At 35.0% G+C, this 21,265-nt stretch overlaps 1 protein-coding gene across 10 annotated transcripts in view; it reads right to left on the reverse strand.

Annotated features, from left to right (window-relative positions):
* C12H8orf34 (chromosome 12 C8orf34 homolog) overlaps positions 1–21,265 on the reverse strand; it is a 371,097-nt gene that overhangs the window by 74,749 nt on the left and 275,083 nt on the right. For all 10 annotated transcript variants that reach the window (XM_070481128.1, XM_070481133.1, XM_070481132.1 and 7 more), the window contains 2 exons: positions 14,003–14,088; positions 8,504–8,580 (listed from right to left, as the gene is read on the reverse strand). In XM_070481128.1, the coding sequence (XP_070337229.1) occupies positions 8,504–8,580; positions 14,003–14,088 (163 nt within the window). The remainder of the gene's footprint in view (positions 1–8,503; positions 8,581–14,002; positions 14,089–21,265) is intronic.

The following is a 21,265-nucleotide window of genomic DNA, read 5'->3' on the forward strand; positions in this document are numbered from 1 at the left end:
TGAGAATATCTAACATAAAAAGCTAACATTAATTCAAATATAACAGCTCTATATTACAGTTTGACACTAAAATTAAAGGCTTAAACTTTAAAAAGAGGATATTTGATCTAATAGGTACTAAAACAGATAAGGTGCAATAATACAAAGATAATAAAATTAGGTTTACAAAGAATTTTATGTGAGACTATTGTCATTATGTTCCATAACATGAAGAAAAGCAGAATAAGCTGCTTATGAACTATAGTCCAAAATTTAAATTATGATATGACATATTTATAGATATACATGCATAAAAATACTGGAAAAATAAGACAAAACATGAAAGTTCATATTTCTCTGTTATGGTATTTGGATTTTAAATTATATTCTTTACTGAATTTTCCAAAATTTTTTATACTAAATATTATTATATTTATAATAAAAAAATTTGAAATAAAGAAAACTGTAACAGAGACAATAGGAAGTAACACCAAATTGTAGTTCAAAAATATTTTGCAAATCTAATATTGATATTGATGTTAATATTTATTAACATTTGGAAATCTCCAAAAATCTATGCATTGAAAAGAGGAAAAAAGATTCAATATCTTAAAAAAGGGGATGATCATTCAATATGACCCAACAGTCAAAATCCTTTCAAATATAGTTCCTAAAATAATTTTTTCCCTTATGCTCTTTTAATACACATCATCTTAGATCAACATAACAGCAGGAATATGTAATATTTTTTCAGTTTGAGTCAGCACATTCCTGAGACTCAGACTTATACATGATCACTTCTCATAATAGGCAAAACAATGATCTTGACTAGATTTAATGTGGTTGAGAAGAAAGGGAGCCCACAAATGTTTAAGCTTCTCTGGGAAAGCACTGCACATCCAACCATTTTAATGTAATCTATATAGTTTTCTTAGCTGAAGAAGATGAACATGCAAGGGAAACATTTGTGGGGATCTTAATGTATTTCCATCCCCACTAGGGGACTGAATATAAACTTACTGTGTTTCACACACAAATAGGCCATTCCAGCACACAACTTCCACACTTCATAATCAGAGTATGGATAGCGTTTTTACCTCACTACACAAACAGAATCCGTATTGCTTTTCTTCCTCTTTAGTCTATGTATATACCAGTCAATGAAATTTGCAGTAGCTGGCAATCATTTTAATAAATAATTAGCAACAACTTCAAAATACTGAAAGCATCAAAATACATTTTCTCTTTTGCCCACCATATTTATAAGAATGAATGGACTCATCATGAGTTGGGGTCTCAGGACATTACTGGCATGATGTCATATATATTTTTGGGTATTATTTGCTTACAAATAAATTGTACTTATTCTACATCATTGCATATTAGGCCCCTCTTCCTTCCAATTATCTTAAAAATAAAATGCAGATTTAACTGATCCCAAGATATAATTTCATCATTTTACTAATGGAAAAACAGTGAAATTATGTAAAGAAATTGATTAATTATGAAAGCTACAATCAATGTTTTATACTTATTATGTCCTACTTGATCATCTTAGGCCATTTTTTCCGATACAAAAGTGTTAGAAGTTACCTTTTAAAAATTCATAGAAGTTTCAAAAAATATTTGCATCGATTTGGGCAAATATTTCCATTTTCTTTGTGTTAGAAATCAACAAACCTGAAATGTCAAAAGATAAAATCCCACTATATTCCAAAATTTGGTTAGATAACTTGCCTACTAAAGTACTTAGTTTTAAGCACTTTTATTGGTGTCCTAGATCTGTGAGTGATCAAAACCAATCAAAATTCCACAGGCTAGAAGGAAAAAGAAATGGTAAAAAACCTTTAGGGTTGAGCAAAATGTGTAGTAATTGCTGTTCTTTAGCTGACAATTCATTGCTACAATTAGCTGCCAGCAATATGTCAACAGTATCTTTCAAGAGACAGAATCCACCATAATTTATTACTTCTATTTGGTGAGATGATAATGAACATTAATTTCTCTTTTTTTTATCTTGCAAGAGTACAAGTTGAAATATGTTTAGCCTTAATTCCATAAATGTTAGCTGTGTGCCTATTTTTCCACGCTAGATATACAATGTAAGAAAAAATTGCAACTTGTTCATTAACCTACTCATTCAACATTGCTTCCATTGACCAGCTATTTAAATCAATTTACATACAATTATAAACCCTCTAAAATATATGCAACAATTTACTTTCCATAAAATTATACTTGGGTATGAAAAACAATCTGGAAGATTTTTGTTGAAGACATTTAAAATGTCAAGTTGTGAGGCTGATGAAACAGACAAAACTTTCATGATGAGAGGGTTGTGTGTAGGGAGGAACAATATTAGTAAGGAACAAGGTAGAAAGTAGCGGTATCAAAATTCATAGTTAAGAAAATAGTCTAAATGTTCACCAAAAATTCATACCCATCTAGAAAGCTATCGGTACAATTCTTTTTATGCTTGTTGTCAAGTCTAAGTGATAATTTTGTAGTTTTACATCTTCTAAATATATAGGTCTTCTTCAGCATGTCTTACGAGACAAGAGGTAAAGATATGGGGAAAAGAAATGGGATAAAAGGAACTAATCTCCAAGGGGACAATGCTATTTGGCTTGAAAGTAGTATGCAGGTTTCTAGAGTAGAGAAATAAAAGGCATTTGTGCATCTGCCTATTGTGAAAGTCATATGATTTTAGTAGAATGCAAAATTTTCCTTAAATCTCAGCAATCCGTGCTCATTGTATTTAGTGGAATTCCTCTCTAAACATCATTCCCAAGAGCACCCCAGATTTGTTATCAGAGGATTGCACTGTGATAATTAACAATCAGATATGGAATAGAAATGCAGGTAGAACTCTTTGCTGACCTAAGTGCTTCAGTGGCTGAATAAAAATTTTAAAAATTAACAAAAATCAATTTACCTAATTCTTTCCCATAAAAAGAAATTCATTTAGGAAAAATGCCCTTCCTATCAAAACTGTTTTCTGAATTTGTATGTCAGTTGTGTGTTACTGGACGTATGCACATAAATCTTTCTTTATCTTCATGGCTTCCAATTATAGTTTGTATCAAAAGAGAATTATATACATATAATATATATACATATACATATAACCCAAATCTTTTCTTTTTTAAGTTCATATTCATGGGTTCTTGGGAAAATGTATTATATGTGGGAAATTCCAACTTCAGACAATTAGGTCCATACCTTACTACTTGAGAGTAGAAGTAGAAAGAATCAGTGGAGAATGAGAAAAAAGAAAAAAGCCATTCATTTGTCCCTAGAACATCAATAAACAAAATGTTTTGTTTATTTACTAATCAACAAAGAACAACACTAGTCAAGCTTATAAGTGATCAAAGTTTAGCTCCAATCCAGCTAAGTAGACACTTTATTAAGATGATTCTGGAATCTCCTGAGTCTAACTTTTGGATCAGGTTTGCCACAGGAAGTTTTCCTAGACACGTGTTATTTTCCTTTTCACTTTCCTACTGAGCATTTTCCTAATTTTAAGATTCCCTTCTTGTGACACTGCCATGGTTTCTTAGACTTCTCCAATTGTTAAGGACCCAAGCAAGACTAGTCCTTTTGTGTTCCAAACTTACTGATCCCGTCCTCCAATAAAAATCTACCCATCTTATGATCCAATCCCTCAAACTTCTACTTTTTCACTATCTACTTAATCTAATGAATAATTCTATCTTTGATATTGGCTACTGATAATGGCCTAATTTTTATCCTTTCTATATTACACGTGCTATTTAATAGTGGCTTCAGCGCCTTAATAATTGTATGGACCCTGGGAAGTTCTGTGAAAGAGAGTTTGGGTACTGGGAAATATGTTTTAGTTCTGCCCTGTCTCTGTGACCTGGGACAAATCACCAGATCTTTTGGAAGCTCAGCATTGTCGTCTAAAACTTAGAGTATTACTGACTTCACAGAAGCATCTATCACAACTCATCCAATAAGAAACAGATAATTTGAATAGCCCTCTACATTACCAAGAAAATTGAATGTATAATTAACAAATCTAAGTGGTAAGTCACAGGACCTGCAAAATTCAGAGACATTTGATATTAAGTATGTGAAAACGCTAAACAATTAAAAAGTGCTATACAAATAGGTGATATCAGTATTATTACTGCTATCGTTTTAGTTAGTTTTACGTATCTCCTCAAATAAATAAAATTCTGCAGAGGGAAAATATACTATAAATATAACTTTTTTAACTCCTGGGAATTTTAGGAAACCTTTCCCTACTGGAGTCTTTCTTTTAATTTTTCTTCGACTTTAACTAAGAAATGATGACCAGTTACATAAAGTCTTATGGGAGTCAGCTCATAATGGGCTGGTCGGTATTGATTAATGAACAAAATAAATAAGATATTTACCAAGGAAAAAAGAAAAATGTCAATAAGATATTGAATGATAAATGTCTTTCTTAATTATCTTTTCATCTTCCCATTATGCTCATGTTTGTTTAATACTTTCAAAACAAAATAGAATTTTGAAAATTAAGAAAGCTATAGGAATTGTGACATTAAAAAATCATTGATATTAAGTCTTTATGGATCATTGGTCTACAAAAAATTATGCACTATGATTATGAACTAAAAGGTCAGAATCAATATCTACTGCTTAATATTTTCTTCCTAAGATTCTCTTTTTTTTGGTTCATTTTAAATAAATAGATCCGTCTGACAAATTCGGCTTAAATCTTCACAAGACGTAGCTATGTTAAGAGACATTCCAGAACACAGAAGGAGGAGGAGGAGAGGGAAATTCCAAAAGAATGACTTGCTTACTTGGGAGAGGATGAAAATGTACATCTAAATGTTGCTTTTACCTCACTCAAGTACTCACAAAACATTCATGAAATATTTTAAACACAGGTTAAGCCACTGAGTAAAACACTTTCCAAGAATTTATTACCCACTTATTAATATCCAATACCCAACATGGAAAGTTAGCAAATAGAGAGAACATGCATTGAAACCACCCTAAAGGGTTTTCAACATTTGTGGCATATTTATATTTTTGCAGGATATGACTCAAAATTTGAAATTTACTTTGAACTATTCTACACTGCTTATGGTAATAGAGAAAAAAGTTGTCTTTTGTTGCAATTTGCCATTAAAATTTAGATAGAGCCACAATTTTCTTCTTGATTTACCAAAACTACAGTCCTAAGAAATAATATTTAGGGAATTTGCATCTAAAATATCATCAATCCGACATAATTTTTTTTGAAAAATCCACATTTTCTTCATAATAAAAGTAGCTGCTATCTAGAAATTATGTTCAGGGTCCTGATATTAATTTATTATCCATGTATTGTTTATATTCCATATACTTCCAAAAAGAACGAAATGCTTAATTTGACACTAGATAGAATTGTAGAATTTTTAAAAATTCAAAGTCTAATGAATGAAAAATGAAAGTAAGTAAATTTGACTTAGAACAAATTTTTGCATTAGGAACGCACTATGTGAGCACTGTGAAAAGAAAGCAAAAACCTCTAAAGGTCAGTTTGAAATCACTCAGCAGAAATTTAACCAAAAAAGCTCATTTCTTTTCTTTTCTCCTTTGGATATTTAGGTAATATTAAGTAAACCAAATCCTATGGACAGGATAAAACTTGATTTAAGAAAGTGATTAAAGGGGCTGTCCCCGTGGCTGAGTGGTTAAGTTCACGCACTCTGCTGCAGGCGGCCCAGTGTTTCGTTAGTTCGAATCCTGGGCACAGACATGGCACTGCTCATCAGACCACGCTGAGGCAGCGTCCCACATGCCACAACTAGAAGAACCCACAACGAAGAATACACAACTATGTACCGGGGGGCTTTGGGGAGAAAAAGGAAAAAATAAAATCTTTAAAAAAAAAAAAAGAAAGTAATTAAAAAAAGAATCTAATGGTATCCATTTACATATGAGGGAGAATATGGGCTTTGGTGGAATTCACAGATGATGAAACAATCTTTGCAAAAAGTGATGAATGACAGATTATTGTAACCTCAATGATGGCATGCTTTTATCATCATGAGATTACGGAGACACACTGAAGTTTATAAATGCCAGAAAGCGCCTTAAAAAAAAAGTTAATATAATCCCAGATGTTATCCAAAGATAATATTTGTACCAACTACATACTCCATTATACTTTCTGATGTGGGAACATTATCTGGAACCCCAGGTCTAGTTGTGGCATAACCCACGCTTTATAAGGGACTTGGCAAACAAGAATGTATTCAGAGAAAGCATCAGCGGTATGAAGTCTTTGAAAACTACATGATGTAAAAATTGGTTGAAGGAACAAATTGTGTTTTGGCTGAAAAAATTCTCAGATGGGAAATGCTAACAGCTTCTAACATCGGGCGATCAGTTAAAAGGAAGACGGATTGGACTCAGGCTATTATCCCAGGAGTAGAACTAAGATCGATTGTTACAAGTGGTTGTGAGGAAGATAAGAAAATGTCTAACAAATAGGAATAAACTGTTTATAAAAGAAATAGAAAGGCACTACAAATATCAAGAAATGTGAAGTAGAAGGAAAATTAACTAGTGCTCGACTCCTGACCTCAATACTCTTTTAGCTTTGGAACCGTGGTCCAGTTATCAAGCTTCTTTGACTTTCTGTTTCCTTATCAATAAAATGGGTGCCCCTGCATTGGGTGAAGGTGGGATAACAGCGTATCATACTGAGGTAGGGGAGAGGAAGGGCTGAACTAGATGGCTGCCATGGTTTGTTCTATTTCTAAGGTTCTACCATTTTGGAGTATGAGGAATTATGGTACTTTTCATCTCATGGTGAGAAATTATTGCTAAATAATTTCATTCATTCAACCTATATGTATTATGCGCCTACTATGTTTAGGCACTCTTCTAAGGATGCAGATGTGAAAAAAAGAACAAAATTTCTTGCCCTTTTAGATCTTATATTATGTGGAAGGAGACGGACAATAAACAAAACAAGTATATCATACAGTATGGTAGAGGGTGATAAGTACATATAGAAAAATAAAGCAGAGAAATTCAAACTTTTAAATACAGTCAAGGAAGCTTCAATGAGCAAGTGACATATGAACAGATACATTAATTTTATCAGTAATTTTTAAATTAATTTTATTACGAAATCCATTGGAAAATGTGGTACTCTCAATCGAATCCTGTGATCCAAATAATATAATCTCATCAGAGACTGTTATGGGCTGAATTGTGTTCCCCCAAAATTTACAAGTCAAAATCCTAATTTCCAGCACTTCAAAATGTCACTGTATTTGGAGATACGGTTTTTAAAGAGGTAGGGAAGTTAAATAAGATTATTAGCATGGTCCTAATCCAGTATGACTGGTGTTCTTATAAGAAGAGCAGATTAGGACACAGACATGTACAGAGGGATGACAATGCGAAGATACAGGGAGAAGATGGCCATCTGCAAGCCAAGAAAAGCCTCAGAAGAAACCAACCCTGCTAACACTTGGACCTTGACTTCTCTCTCCAGAATTGGGAGACAATGAAGTTCTATTTTTTTAAGCCATTCAGTCTGTGGTGCTTTAGTATAGCAACCCTAGCAAACTAATTTAGAGAACATTATAGTTTATAAACCCAGTCTAAATATTAAATTTAGGATAATGCAAGATTGCATAGTCATTTCAATAGCAACTCAGAATCTTTTATAAACTTTATATTTAGAATTTATATGTAAATTTCAGTGTCTCTGTATTTATTCTTTTTTTTCCTTTTTTATTTATTTATTTATTTATTTTTTTGGTGAGGAAGATTGGCCCTGACCTAATATCTGTTGCCAATCTTCCTCTTTTTGCTTGAGGAAGATTATTGCTGAGCTAACATCTGTGCCAATCTTCCTCTAATTTGTATGTGGGATGCCGCCACAGCATGGTTTGAGAGCAGTGCTAGGTCTGAGCCCAGGATCTGAACCTGCAAACCCGGAGCTGCCAAAGTAGAGCTCATGAACTTAACCACTATACCACCAGGCCATCCCTTGTATTTATTCTTTCAACACTAAATTGCATTGAAAATCTTAAACCTAGTGGTTTTCTCCCAATATACTCTATTGAAGTGATATAGTTATATGTACATAAGTTATACGTCAACTTTCAGAATATGCAAAACATTTATTTTTCTATCAAGATATGTATAGGTAAACATTGAAGTTTAAGATGGCAGCTCATAATCTTTTAGAATGTTCACGTGCACAAGCAAGTAGTTACTAATAACAGAACTTAGATTTTTCCCACCTCATTCAAATCTTCTTCCCTAATTTTCAAAAGAGTTTAGTACAGCCTTGCTGTGTACCTGTGACCAGGGTGGCCACCTCCTGATACAGCCACCACGCGTGAATCTGTGGGAAATCCTGGAGGTACACTTAAAAATATTCTTTGCTTTAAAAAATATTGTTTCCTATTCCTTCCTCTTCCTTTTAGGTTTTCCCGTTAGTGACATACATTAGTTTTAGAGATGAAAATAAAAAGTAAATGGCTATACTTACAGGTCCTGGTAATTTAGACCCTTTCTCAAATTCTTCATCCTCCTCCATTAGCGCTTCTTCAGTCCCAGGTAAGGAATCTATTTTTACAAAAAGAATGAATAAATTATAGTCATATATTGCTTATTATTTCTCTGATATATAAACCTATTATGAAAAGCATATTAAAGTGACCAAACTGGTTGTTCTTTTGTTTTTTGGCTACACAATTTAAGTGCCATCCTTTTCTCTCTTTTAAATGGCACAGAAAATCCTGAGAAGTTTGGAGAAATGGTGGTGGGTTTCGTATTTTAATGCATCGAGCAAGAATTTGCGGTTACTTAGCTTGAATAGATTGAGGAGTGGGTGAGTAGTGACTTTCAAATATGTGATTAAAATTATGGCAATTCTTTCCATATGTGTGGCGAGTTAAATTAATTATAACAAGTATTTCTATGGGTTATAAAGAATTCTGCAATAAAGATAGATATATGGCACATCTAGAAATAGTCTGTGTTTTAATACCTTCGAATCAAAAAAATCAGTTAAGAGACAGGTATTTTAAACCACTGGAGACTTTTTATTTATTAACATTTGAAAAAGCCATATGAATCCCTAAAGAAGATTTCCCTTCAGATTCACATACATATGGACACAGATTTTTCTGTTGCATAAAATGTGTGCTCTGGGAAGAAAACCAGAGCATTAAATCTTTCAAACCCTTAATGGCCACCCAAGACCAAAGAGACTATAGAAAGCTTAGCAAAATCCACAGCCATAGCTTTTGAACCATGGAACTCTCTCTATCTCTGATAATTCAAAATTTTACTTTCGAGAAGAAAAATACTAAATCTCAGGGCACATCATTTATCTAGATGTAAACGTAGATTCCATTTTAGAACATGGAATTCTTTCCAGCATAAAAATTGCTTTGGGGAAACCACATACCTTCTGAAGTTGTAGATAAATTTATAAATCATACCTATCACCCTTCTAAATAGAACACAGACATCAAAAAGAAGCCAATTTTTGTTCATAAGATCAGGATAGATGATGAGAATCACACCAAATTCAAAAATATTCATCCACTTACAAAGAATATTTGAATTTCTTATCTACTAAAACCCAGTTGTAAGGGTGACAATAGACTCTTTAAATGAGGATGTATAAATTAGCACAATTTAAGTCCGCCACAATTTATGTTCTACGAACTGTGAGCAAATACTAGTGTAATTTTAGTATTCACTCAGTATTTTTCCTGTTTTATTTGTGTGTTGAAATTCTTATTTGAGTAGAATATTAACTTAATAAATAAATAATATTAAAATGTTTTATCCTACATTACAAAGCAAGTTATTTCATATATAGTAGAAGAAAACCCACACTCTAGTGGATTTGCTGATTTATTAAAGTTAAAAATACTATACTATACATGAGTTTTCAAGTTCCTCTCACTGAGTAATTAATGGTTTTAAAGAGGTATTGTCATTCTGTTCGACTTTTCTCACATGTATTATTCAATTCATTCATCGATTTATTGGTGTATTTCTATAGTAATTTATTCAACAAATACTATTTGCCAGACCCTTTACTAGGTGCTTTCAAACCAAGTTTAGCAAGCTAATTTTCTACGACATTTCCTTTCTTGGAATTTACTTGAACACCCTCACGATCTTAATTTTTTAACAAAAATGAACATTTATAAAGGAAAGGTATTGGTAATTTTATATGGTTTCACATTCCGTTCTGTCCTTGTTTTGGTTGAATTCTTATTAGATATTGGTGTCATATCCAGTGAGATCTATAATATGGTAAAGTCCATTCAGCTTTGTGTAGAAGGACAATCGTGAAGTCCTGCCAGAATATTTGTGGATTTTCCTTATCTGAACATATTAAAAGTTAAGTTGAAAGGACCCCACTAAATAGTCTAAATCTAGTAATAGAGCACCAAGCTAATAAGCTAGTAGGAACAACAGACACCATGAAAATAAAACCTTAGTGTTTCATGCTTGGAGGAGTAGACTCCATGTTTTTTAAAGTATTCTGAGTAAACTGCTTATTAATGATGACTGATGGGTGAATATTTTGCCCTGCCTACTCCAGAGCAATTTCTTTTATAAGTATACATGATTTTAAAAATACAAGCAATGAATTTTCTGAGCTTTTTTTAATCACATGGAGGAGAAAATGAGTCTCTAAAGTTGTCAAATATTGAAGAGTTTATCTCCTCATTTTAGAGATGAAGAAACTGTAGCATAGAAAAATAAAGTAGTTTTGTTAAAACCTAACAGGTTCTGACTGCACATGGACTAGAAACTTAGCTTTCATGGTCGATTGGGCATGCTGGTAAGAACCTAGAAATCTACTGAGTTTATCACAATGTACAGCTTCATTCAACTTCTTCATGTCATTATTTTTATTTTTGCCGTCTGTGTCACAACAGGTTTTCTATGTACAAAATTACCCCTATTCATAGAAATATTTATGTTTATGATGCCAAGCTCAATGTAGATCACAATGTTGACATAAAAACCACATTAGTGCTTTTGGATAATGTCAATAAAATTCAATTATTGGATTTCGTGATTCGACTAACTTAAGTGGAAAAGAATGTACTTAATCAGAAACTCTTACTTTGGAATTTACTGATTAGATCTACCAATATTTGAATGTAAAGAATGCAGGATATAAGCAGTTCAAGAAAGGAGTTTAAATTTAATGAATGCATTTTTTCCCAATGGATGCAAGTAAATACAATCAACAACATACTAAAGTGCATGTTTAATTTTTCAAGAAATTTAAATCCCTACAATTCTTGATAATTATGCAAATGTGATTGTTGAAGGATATACAGTATCTGAAATTGGTGAATTAGAGTAGTTTTGATAGAATTAAAAAAATAACAGATGAATAGTTAAATAAGATCTGTCTTGTGTCTAGTTTTGCATTGTGCTAATGGGGAACACAAGAAAACTTCAAGAAGCATATAATGCAATTGAGTTGAGAAGAACAAACACACAAGAAGTAATTCAAAAACAATGAGGGGCTGCATAAGGGAAACATTGGTGTGGGCTGGACATCAGGGAGACCTGACATGATCTCAGAACACAGGATCTGAACAGGCAGAGAAGAGGAGAAAGAACTTACTATGAGTCAGGGAAGAATGGCCTAAGTAAAGGCACACTTTATCAGTGTGAAATAATATCAGTGAGGAGACACAGGAGCTAAAAGAGTGTGGAGGAATGGTCAGCCTGGGGCCTCCACGTTGGTGGGGACACATTGCTCAACCTTGACTGTCAGCGTTAAAGTCTATCAGGAGAGTGATTTATGCCATCACTACTACAACAGATGTGAGCATACATAAAGTATTATCATCTCTTTGCATTGTGCCACACTGGCATTGGTTTATATTGCCACAGCACTTTATTTTTTAATGCTTATTAGATAATATTTGACATATAAAAAGTATATATAAATTATACATTTATAATAATATATAAATATTATATTTAAGTTACAAACCCACCGCCTAACTTAAGAATTAGAACATTTCCAATAACCTTCATACACCTGTGAGCTCCTTTCTTATCCCATCTCCTTGCTTCCCCTCCCCCTGGGGGATAACCACCATTATGAGTCTTTCACTCTTTTCTTAAAATATAGCTTTATCAATTATGTGTATTTTCCTAAAGAATATATTATTTAGATTTGCTAGTTTTGAGCTTTACAAAATTGGCATTCTCTATGACTTGTTTTTGTTCAACCAACATTATGCTTTAAAGACTCATTCAGCTGTGAGCTGCAACCTGCTCATACCCAATGGTATTTCAGAGACCCAACTGCCATTTCAGATTGGGTGTGTGAAACCAGCCACAGCGGGAATATTTATATCACGGAAACCACCACTCTCTACAAATCAGGGCTTTCTTTTTCAAAGAAACAGTTGCTAATATTTACCAGCACACCACTGATTTCACCCATCCTATGTGTGTAGTTGAAATGCATTCAGGATCCTACAGTGTTAACAGTTCCATGATGTATCTATTTTCCCGTCCGGGAGCATACCAATAAGGGCTGTTCACATAACAAGCGCAGTTCACATTTCATGGCACGTAAGACTTGTTTCTCTAAGATATTTACCTAGAAGAGGAGCTTCTAGATTTTAGATTATATAAATGCTCAAGAGTTTAAGATAATGGAAAACTGTTTCCAAAATTGTTTATACCCCACTTGTAGTGTACAACTTTCCTTTCGTCTGTCTTCACCAGCACTTGGTTTTGCCAGATTTCTTAATTAATGCCAAACAAAAGGTTTTAAAACAGCATCTCTCTGTGGTCTTAACTTGCTTTTCCTTGATGACCAGAGTAGTTAAGCATTTTTCATACGTTCATTAGCCATTTGTGTTTCCTTTTCTGTGAAATGTCTGTTCGTATCTGTTGTTTATTTTTCTACTTATTTGTTAATCTTTTCTTTATTAAACTGTAGATGTTCCTTATGTGGTCTGAATATTAATCTTTGCTTAGTGACAAATATATTGCAAATAAATTTTCCTATTTTATGGCTTATCTATTGACATTTTCTGGTATCTTTTGATGAATAGTTCTTAACTTTCTACAGTTGAATTTTTCCATATTTCTTTTATGGTTAGGAATTTTATGCATCTTGTTTAAGATGTCCTTCTCTATCCAGAAGTAAGGAAAATATTTTCCTATAATGTCCCTTCTAATTACCCCAACTGGATGCACCAACTGCTTCCTGCTAGAACACTGACTGAGAAAGTAGTGACGTACCTTGGCTATCATTGTAGTGGTATTGCGTGTGTTTACTTATTTATTATTTATTCAGAAAATGCCCTGACATGAACTTAATATGCTAAGTGAAGGAGTTTGAATTTTGTCCTATAGAAAATGGGGATGAAACAAACAGCTTTGTTTTTTAAAAGATAATGAACTAAATAAAGGGTGAAACAGTACGAGGAGAACCTATTTACAGGGCTGTTACACTAGACAGCGAAAGAGGGCAAAAGTATAGATGAGGCAGTATCAGGAGAATGAAGAGGAGGCTGGCTTGGAGAGGAAATTCTGAGGTTTCACTGACATGATTTGAGACCAGTTTAATACAGGATTGAGAGAGAGGAAGGGGTAGCAAGTATGATATTGGCATTTCTGCCCGGGAAGACTGAAAGGATCTATGATACGAGAATGAAAGTAGGTAATGTGAAGTTCTAAAAACAAGTTGGAATTAGTGACATAATTTTGGGAGTAGCCAACGTATAGTTGACCTGTTTGTACCTTAATCAGGCATACGCATTAAGAGGCTGCTGTTCAGAATCCACACTTCTTGCTTCCTTTTCTCCTTTGCCCTTGACCTCCTGGCACACACATCCTGAAGGAGTGGTGGACATATGACTGGCAGCTGTGGATATTAGGTCCAAGGGTCCAAGGGCAGATGTTTAACTTCTTTTTTTAAAAATATTCAAGTGCCACTAAAATTACAACAAATATTGTTGAATTTAAAACTTACCCAAAGAATCGGGGATTATTTCATCTGGAGAATGAAGTATTTGTGATGTCTCTTCTGTTCTTTCTGCCAGGTTGTCTCCTTGAAGCCTAGATAATTAAAAATGGTCATTGAAACCCTTAATAGTGTTGAATTGTGAAATGTGAACTACATACTATGGGGGATGGGACTACAAACTTCTAAACTCTAAAATCAGACATTCTTCTCCAAAGTAGAAATAAAAGTTTACCGATGCCTTTGTAATAGTATAGTGTTTTTGCTTTTCTAAACCTTAAGGAAGAGTCTTTCATCTTTTCTCCTATATACATGGAAAGATTAGCCTAAGTAGAATCTGCTTTTCCTCTTAGGCTGATTGAAGGAAGGTTTATAAGCAAATGGTTTCACTGAAACTACAGCAGAAAGTGAGTGGGAAAAATGAAAGAGTCCAACACAGTGTGCTTGCCTGACTTCTGGGTCCAGGGGTGTGAGAGGGTTTCCAAGATTACATAGAGGTTTATCAAACACAATTCTCCAAACCAACCAAACCTGAGCTTAGAGGCCTGCAGGTCAAGATAGGTCTCAACAGCAGAAGTGACGATTCCTAATACATGTGACTGCCAGGGTTCTCAGAGACACTGGGTCTTCTTCGGGAAAGGAAGATGGCATAAGTACTTTTATGACAATATATTTCTGAGCTTCTGTATCCTCATCTGTATAGTGAGAAAAGTGGACTAGCAGTATCCAACTCAAATTGTCTGGGTTTATATCACATGGTGAAACCACTCTATCAAAGGAGGTAGCGCTCATCAATAAATATTGGAACTCTGTCCAAAGAAGAGCAGAATAAGCTCTGCTCATGTTGGAGGACAGTACATCAAATAATCCAGAGACCGGAAGTTTCTATCATGCCCTTTCTTTTTTCTTGTATTAAGCTGATGCCAAGTGCCCTCAAAGGAAAGTATTAATAAATATATAATACAGCATTAATATTCTTTAAAAATACAAACTAAAGTATAATTCTTAACTGTACTAGGTTCAAAAGTTAAAATTTTCAGCTATTTTATATCTTTGCTTTTATTATACCACAGTGAAATCACATAATAATTTGCATTTGACTTTTGCATATTCCAGCATATATGCTTTACCTTTTGTGCAATTACAAATATTGTAAATTATATTTTCATTTTTATTCCTGTAAGATTCTATGCATTTACACTTACATATTACCTTCCATTCACAAAACCATATTTACTGCATTATATAAGCTAATTAAAGAATTCTCAAGAGTAATTTCCTGACAGCCATAATGCTTTTTGGTGAAATATATGATTTCATATTTTCAATTAATTTTTTAAATTTTACCTTGAAAAAAGCACCTCCACTTTTAAATGAATGGTATGCTATATACTTCTCAAATCTACCCAATTATTTCTTATTTTGCTTACTTCTAATAGTGAGGAAAACTACTTCACTAATCAACGATATCAAATATTCTTTTTTGAGTTTTCTTTGTCTAGGATCGTTTCATCAAGATTATTGAGGAGAGGAAGTATGTAGGTACATGAGATATTGAGAGGTATAAATAAAAATTATTATTAAAAATTGACAATGAGCACCAGCACATTTGAGTAAAAATCTAAATGGAAAATAAATTCCCAACAAAGGCAGAAAGAAGCAAGAAAGAAAAACTAAGTTGTCATTTTTTTTTTGCTCATTCCAAGCTTCAAAAAAAAAATATTTATTTACCATTTCTTAATATGCTCAATAATAAGCCAAATGTAGCAATGTAAAGAAAGTACAACTGCCCCTGATTTCACAGAATCCTCAATTTAGCTGAGTTGAAGACAAATGGCCATGAAAATAACCCAACAAACTGGGTGGCCTTGAAGCTGGCTCATCTTTGTCCAAACACTGCCCACCAGATACCTTACGAGTTGAATTTACCATGACTTGGCACCAACTCCATTGTGGAAGGCTTCACAGCCCTGCTATCCTCGAGCTCTGCCAATGTTTCCCAAACTAATCCTCACAGCACCACTTCTGTAAGAGGTTAATAGGCGCTATGCAAACAAGGGTTGTGTGGGCAAGTCCGGGAAATACAGTCTTAATAACAGCTAACTCACTTTTTCTTTTACCCTACAAGAGTTTTACTCATATTCCTAAACCTTTTCTCTTTGCTTTCTAAAACTCCTCTTCCATATTAAACATTCTACTATATTCTCAGCCCCTAAACAAATGTTTCCTGCTCCTCCTTGTCATAACCGAAACCCTTCTCTAAGAATATTCCATCCGTTTTTTCCTCTAAGAATATTACAGAACCTCCTCTCCAGAGGAGGCTGCCAATCTCTTGACCTCAGCTAGTACAGGATTATAAACATTAACCTTTCTTCTTTCTGCCTGTGAAGACCTTGCTGAGAATCGAAGTTTTCTTCTTCAACACGTGCGTCACTATTATCTTGAATGATTTTCACATTCGTGTGCATCTACCCACTAATTTCAAAGCCCCTCAATCTCAAATCTGGAGATCTTCCCTTCTACTTCACCTTCCCTAACCCGAGGACAGATGACTCGGAACTGCTGTGTGTCAGAAATCTTGAAATGTAATGGTTCTGTTCTCTGACAACAAACTCACCTCCTTAAGGCTGTTGCACAAACTCACTGTCCTTAGCACTTCCTCTTCAATCAAATATAGATCTCATTTTCCCTCTATTTTCTCCCAGGTATCTGGCCTCTCCTAGTTGCCTTCCTGCCCTACTCAGGTGGGACTTGTCTCCTCAGTCCCCATGCACCCATGTCCTTCTGTCATTACTGCCCAACCAGACCCTAACCCTGTATTAATCCATCATTTTCTTCACATGTGCAGCCGATCAACACTGGAAAACATCACGACACTCTAGGATTGATGAGTACCAATCAATGGTCTCCAACTTTAAACTTGGGCTTCTTGGTTGTCTTTCTTCCATTCCTTTCAAAGTCTTTTCAAAAATATTCTCTCTCTTCTGTGTCATCCAGAAAAATTACGTAATCACAAATAAAGACCTTCTACTCCCCTTCACAAAGCACCTACAGAATTATCTTCACCCTGACCTCTATTCACCACTTTTCCAATTCACAGAGGGTAAGAGGCCCTCTGTCCTGTGTAAGGCTTAGACCACCCATTAGGCTGGATCCCATCATCCCATCTCTCTTGGGTCTTAATTTATTTTATCCACCACCATTCATTCTGTTCATCTCCACTACTCACTTCCCACATAGAAATAAGCTCACTTCTCTTTCAGCCTGAAAAAAACCACACACACAAAAATTCCTTCCATAATTATCTAAAGCATCTAGCTGTTGCTTTTTCTTGCTCATTCTTCTTTGAGCCAAACTCCCTAAATGTTCTTCATTTAATGCCTTTGCTTCCACAGTTTTCACTCACTCCTCAACCTATTTTACTTTTGTTTCTGCCTCTACCATTCTGAGATGACTGCTTGCACCAACAGCTTGCCTGACTTCCTAATTGCCATATACAATGGACACTTTTCAGACCTTGTTTTTATTTAACTTTCAGCTGGACTTTCTATGAAGACCCCTTTCCCACTCTACCACTCTACACCATCTCCCTGAATCAGCTCATTCACTCTTATGGTTTTAACCACATATAAGTTGGGGTTTTTCAAATCTTTACCTTGAGTCCTCAGGCCCAGATTGGTATACCAAATTCTTGCAGGACATTTTACCTGGATGCATCTTAGACATCTCGAAGGCAACATGTCCAAAAGCAAACTCATCTTCATTATCACCCTGCCTTCCATTACACATGGCTAATCAGTCCCAGTTTTGCTAATTACTACACTTCCTAAAGCGATTTCCTGAACCACCACGTCTTCTTTATACTACTACTATCATTTTACCGCTCATCTTGATTTGCCTGGGTTATTATACATTTTCCTCACTGATATCCATCCTTAGCAACTTGCCCTCCAAAAATCCAATTTCCATATGGCTACCAGAATGTTCAAAACAAATCTTACCATTTGACTCTCATGCTTTCAAATATTTCAGTGCAAGAGAGCTTAACATGAGTCTTCTTAGAGGGCCCATAGACAGGATTTCGAGGCATCACAATAAATGATATGAAAAGTTTTTGATAGATGTGCCCTATTTTGGACAGGGAGAGAGTAACTTCAACAAGATTCTCAAAATAACCCTTGACTCAAAAGAGTTTAAGAACTACCATTTTTACTGGCTTCTCATCATCTGCAAGATGGGTTATGTCTTCCTTACCAAGTCCTTTGAGTCTCTCTCTTGCACAACCCCTCCCTGTCTCTGCAAATTCATCATCTTGGATATCCCACCATGGATTTTATGCTCCATAAACTCCAAACTGCTTTCAAGTTTTTGCAGATATTTTGCTATTAAGCCTCTGTGTCATTATGTAAATATCTCTGGCAGGATTTACTTTTCTCCCTTTTATTATTTGGCTTAATCCTAGTTTTTCATTATACATTCTCCTCTTTTCAGAAGCTTTTCTTCCAGAAGTCTTAGCGCCTACACAAATCTTTAGCACAGCTCTTACTTTAACATATTTTAGTTGTTTGTTTAGATGTCAATCAACATACTCCAAGTGTCTTAGGTAAGAATTTTATTTTTTATATGTTTATGTCCCTAAAGCCTAGCTTAGATTGAATTTGGTAACTTTTAAGCTCTAAAACAGATTTCTTAAGATATTTTTGAGTGATTAGCTCACTTTGGACATAAAGAAAATGGGACCCAGCCTATGTATGAGAAGGTTCTACAGAATATTACTATATAGTTATAATTATATTCCCTTGAAAAAAGGTAAAAATCATCATGTGTATATTGAAGATTAAGCAGTTCTTAGTCCGGTTCAGCCTAACAAAGAATGTGAGACAGAGACTTAGGCGCGAGTGACCGTACGATCCGGTGGCAGGAGTGAGGGACATGGGAGTCAAACACAAAAAGAGGGAGAGCCAATACAAGGAGGCATGGTTGAGTCAGCCCCTGTACAGGTGGCTGCTGCTCAACTCCACAAGAATCCTGAGGATCCGTATGAAATGTGTCCAGTTGAAGGATAAAAGGGCAAAGCATTTATCTATAGGCTCCTGGTCAAGGGTAGTCCTTGAGTATTGATGTCCCTGAACTTTTGAGTTGCATACACATTAGTATTGAGTGATTCTCATTGGACATCCCAGGGCAGGAAATAAGATGTAAAAGATACCAGCATAACTGAGATGCTGAAAGTTGTACCTGCACGAAGCTGGTTGCCACAGCTAGAAACATGCTAGAAATTGTTGCCAATAAGAGGTGGGATATTTGAAGTGGGGTACAAGTGGGGCTGATAAAGATAGTAAATATCTTTGGGTTTAAAATAAATCAATCATATTTAATGTTCTACTGACCAGTGAGACCTGGCTAGAGGAAACGCTGTTTAAACAGTAAATTCTATCTCCAAGTATGTGAGTTAGCAATCACCTTCCACTGACTCAGTCTTAATAGTGAATAAGCCAATGAAAGATAGTATCCTTAGAAACTATTGTAGCACCTATCACAGAGCCTATCATAGTACCAGGCATGTGTATGTGATCAATAGACATTTGCTAAGTAAATGTTGCTGAAAAGTCCCTGGGTCTTACAAAATAGCCTTAAGGAAGAGGAACCAGTCAAGAGAAAAGAGGTCAAAGCTCATTCAAGACATTGGTAGCTATAGCGGTGGTTCAAATTTTGCTTGATGGTGATGTTTTGAGATCCAGCTGGTCCCAGTGTCTCACTCTGTAAGAAGCAGCAAGGAAACTGAAAACAGGCCAAGTCGCAGCCCAGTCCTAGTCCAAAATGGTCAGCAAAACACACTACCACCAGCCATATCCATCCTGAGGAGGAAGTTTGGAATAGTGCAAGCAGTGGGAGAATAGAGAAGGTGATTAGTGCCATTTCTTTTTTATACTTTTTTTCGAAAACCTAAAACACTCAAAAAGGGGACTTTTTAAAAAAACTCTCTTACTGAGCGCTGATCCAGTTGAATTATGTGATGTGATGAGAGAAGATTCAAGAAGGTGAATTCTTAATTTTTCACATTGGCCTACGACATTCAGACTCATGAGCAGTCATCTTTCTCTTTTTATGTTATCCTGCTATCTATTATATATTTCAGGCTTCCCTGAATACTTTCTGGGAGAAAGTAGTATCTAACTAAGGAGTAGACATTCATCAAAGGTTTCTTTGAACTTGAATACAGTATGATAGGCATGAAATTAAATGCCAATCTAACATTTCTAATTTATATAGTTCAAAGGAGATGATAAACAAAATCTGGATTGATTGGCGAAACGTTAACGGAGTAGGTGGTACTTGAAGTGAGCTTTGAAAATGCTAAAGTTTGATTAGGTGAAGAAAAAGAGAAAAGGTGTTCCAGGGAAAAAAGAGTGAAATAATAGACAACATTTACTTTGGGAAAAGAAGCCTCTCTGGGGGAAAAAGGTAATAAAATAAAAAATAAAAGAGGAAAGAGAGAGAGAGAGAACACCAAGTGTAACAAAAACTGACTGATAGCTTCCGTGAAAGAAGTACTTTGAAAGCAACAAACAACACATCTTATTATAAAACGGATTCACGTGGCATCTTACAAATTAAGTAAGAAGAATGAGACTTCATGTAGCAGAAACTTTGAAAGTTTTTGATTATATGCCCAATATGATAAAAGCTGCACTAAGAAAGTAATATTCATCGTTGATGGGCGAAACCTAGGAGTCCATTTGGGAAGTTTTGCAATAACCCAGAAATAGAAGAGTAATAGCTTGGAGCAAGAGGGTCTATGCAAGAGCCTACAATGGCCCAAGCACTGTTCCAGGAGCTGGGGGTGAGCAGTGGACCAAGCCCACCACATTCCCATCCTCATGGAACTTTTCATTCTACTGAGTGAAAATGATGAACAAGCAAACAAGCGAAATACATAGAATCAGGTGTTGATAAGAAATGTGGTTAAAAATGAAGGATAGAAAAGGAGAGCTGGGGAGGCATGTCAGGAGGAGGACCTAGAGCAAAGGTAGGGTGCAATTTTACACAGTGTGTCCAAGAAAGGCCTCATTTGAAGGTAACATTTGAGCCAAAACTTGAATAAGTGAGGGAACAAACAAATAGATCCCTGGGAAGAAGCATTAGAGGGAGAGGGAACAGTAAATACAAATGTCTTGAGGCCAATGACTGGAGAGGAGTGAATGTGGGCCTGAAGAGGAGGACACGTTGCCAGAGAGGTAGCTGGGGCTAGATCAAGCAGAACATTCTGCA

Source organism: Equus asinus, chromosome 12, assembly GCF_041296235.1.
Source record: "Equus asinus isolate D_3611 breed Donkey chromosome 12, EquAss-T2T_v2, whole genome shotgun sequence".
Taxonomy (NCBI): Eukaryota; Metazoa; Chordata; class Mammalia; order Perissodactyla; family Equidae; genus Equus; species Equus asinus.